General features: G+C 39.3%; 1 protein-coding gene across 1 annotated transcript; it reads left to right on the forward strand.

Moving 5' to 3' along the window:
• The first annotated feature begins 787 nt into the window (after positions 1-787).
• Positions 788-1,753, forward strand: OR51B4 (olfactory receptor family 51 subfamily B member 4). Its single transcript, NM_001171454.1, has one exon. It carries the CDS (start codon positions 788-790, stop codon positions 1,751-1,753), a length of 966 nt encoding a protein of 321 aa, NP_001164925.1.
• The last annotated feature ends 497 nt before the right edge of the window (positions 1,754-2,250 follow it).

A 2,250-nucleotide genomic window follows, 5' to 3' on the forward strand; every position in this document is an offset into this window, starting at 1 on the left:
ACAGCAGATGGAAGGCGTCTCAATCTTTCTCTGCCTCTGCCTCTCTGTAATTCTGCCTTTCAAATAAATAAATAAATCTTTAAAAAAAGAGAAAGAAATCTGAACTGATCCAATTGAGCAGAAATACAACAAGGGCCTATGTGAGCAATAGCATGAAGAGGAATAAAAGAGTAAAGAAAATGAAAAGAATTCAAAGGGTGCTATTTGAAACCAAGAGTCAAGGCTAGGGACCGGCATTGTGGGGTAGCAGGTTAAGCCTTTACCTAAGGCACTGCCATCCCATGTGGGCACTGGTTTGTGATCCGGCTGCTCCACTGTCAATCCGGCTCCCTCCTAACATGCCTGGGAAAGTGGCAGAAGTTGATCCAGGTGCTTACGACCCCCATATGGGAGATCCAGATGAAGCTCCTGGCTCATCACTTCTGGCTTTAACCTGGCTGAGCTCTCGCTGTTGTGGCCATTTGAGAAGTGGACCAGCAGATGGAAGACATGGAAGACTTCTCTCTGTATTAATAGAAAGAATGAAAGCTGCATGCTTCACTGTATATTATTGTGGTTATTTTCATGATTTCATTATTACTTTTACTATTATTTGTTATTCTAGGTAAAGGGTTTGTGAATGCAGGTTTATGATTAAGTCTGAGACAATACACAAACATTTGTAAGTTTAGAGCTTAAAAATGACCTGATGATGAGCCACAAGAAGATGGTGAGAGAGAAAATGGAATACTTCGTATTTAGAGAATGAAACCTCTGAAAAAGCTCTCCTGCACCTGCAAAATCTATGATGTGGTCCAATTACAGTGCTGCTCCCTTCTTACTGACTGGCTTCCTGGGCTCAGAGACAATACACCACTGGATCTCTATTCCCTTCTTTGTTATCTACTTCTCCATCCTTTTTGGAAATGGTACACTTCTTCTTCTCATTTGGAGTGACCACGGTCTTCATGAGCCCATGTACTACTTCCTTGCCATGCTGGCAGGTACAGACCTGGGAATGACATTAACAACAATGCCCACAGTCCTGGGTGTTCTACTGCTAGACCACAGGGAGATTGCCCAGAGTGCCTGTTTCACTCAGTCCTACTTCATTCACTCACTGGCTTTTGTAGAATCAGGTGTCTTACTTGCCATGGCCTATGACCGTTTTATTGCCATCCGTGCCCCTCTTAGGTACAACTCAATTCTTACCAACTCTCGAGTGATGAAGATAGGACTTGGAGTACTGATGAGGGGCTTTGTGTCCCTTGTGCCCCCAATTCTACCTCTCTATTGGTTCCCATATTGTCGTTCTCATGTTCTTTCCCATGCTTTTTGCCTCCACCAGGATGTCATGAAACTCGCCTGTGCTGATATAACATTTAACCGCATATACCCAGTGGTTCTGGTTGCTTTGACTTTCTTCCTAGATGTTCTGATCATCATCTTTTCTTATATCTTGATCCTTAAGACAGTTATGGGCATTGCCTCTGGAGAGGAGCGAGCAAAGGCTCTCAACACATGTGTCTCCCATATTAGCTCTGTCCTGGTATTTTATATCACTGTGATTGGCCTGAGCTTCATCCATAGGTTTGGGAAACATGTGCCACATGTGGTCCACATTACCATGAGCTATGTCTACTTTCTCTTTCCTCCATTCATGAACCCCATTATATACAGCATCAAGACGAAACAGATTCAGAAAAGCATCATTCGTTTATTTTCTGGGCAAAATAGAACTTTCAACATTATTATAAAAATTAAATTTTCATGATTTGGGAGGATTTTCCCATTATTGGGAATAAATTTTTGTTTTATACCCAGTTTCCTTTTTCATATTTGGATTAAATTTTAACTATGACATAAAGAAATCTAATGAGCATGAAATTACATAGCTATCTTCTATATTGTGCTTGTTATATACATTCTTATATTAATTATATATATATATTCTAATAAATGAGGATGACAGTGATCTTGGAGGAAAAAAACAAAGGAATGCCAAAAGCAAAGAGATTAAAGATTAAAGATTAGCAGTCTGTATTCCAAAGAATAACTACCATTTCAGAAAATGTCTACTTACATGGACTAAAGTACTATGTTTCAAGCACAACTCACTAAAGACAGATGCCCATTACAAGTTCATATATGTCATATAAAGATGAATTAGAATGATATATTATATTTCCTTGTCTCTGCTGTGAATCTGGTTATATTAAAAATGGCGTTTCTTTACTAGTTAACATACTCACAGAAGTATAACAATATCTA

This window comes from Oryctolagus cuniculus, chromosome 1 (genome assembly GCF_964237555.1).
Source record: "Oryctolagus cuniculus chromosome 1, mOryCun1.1, whole genome shotgun sequence".
NCBI classification, from domain to species: Eukaryota; Metazoa; Chordata; class Mammalia; order Lagomorpha; family Leporidae; genus Oryctolagus; species Oryctolagus cuniculus.

What these genes read in the sequence shown, in the direction of transcription:
- OR51B4 (NM_001171454.1), top strand. Translation starts at nt 788, where the DNA reads ATGTGGTCCAATTACAGTGCTGCTCCCTTCTTACTGACTGGCTTCCTG.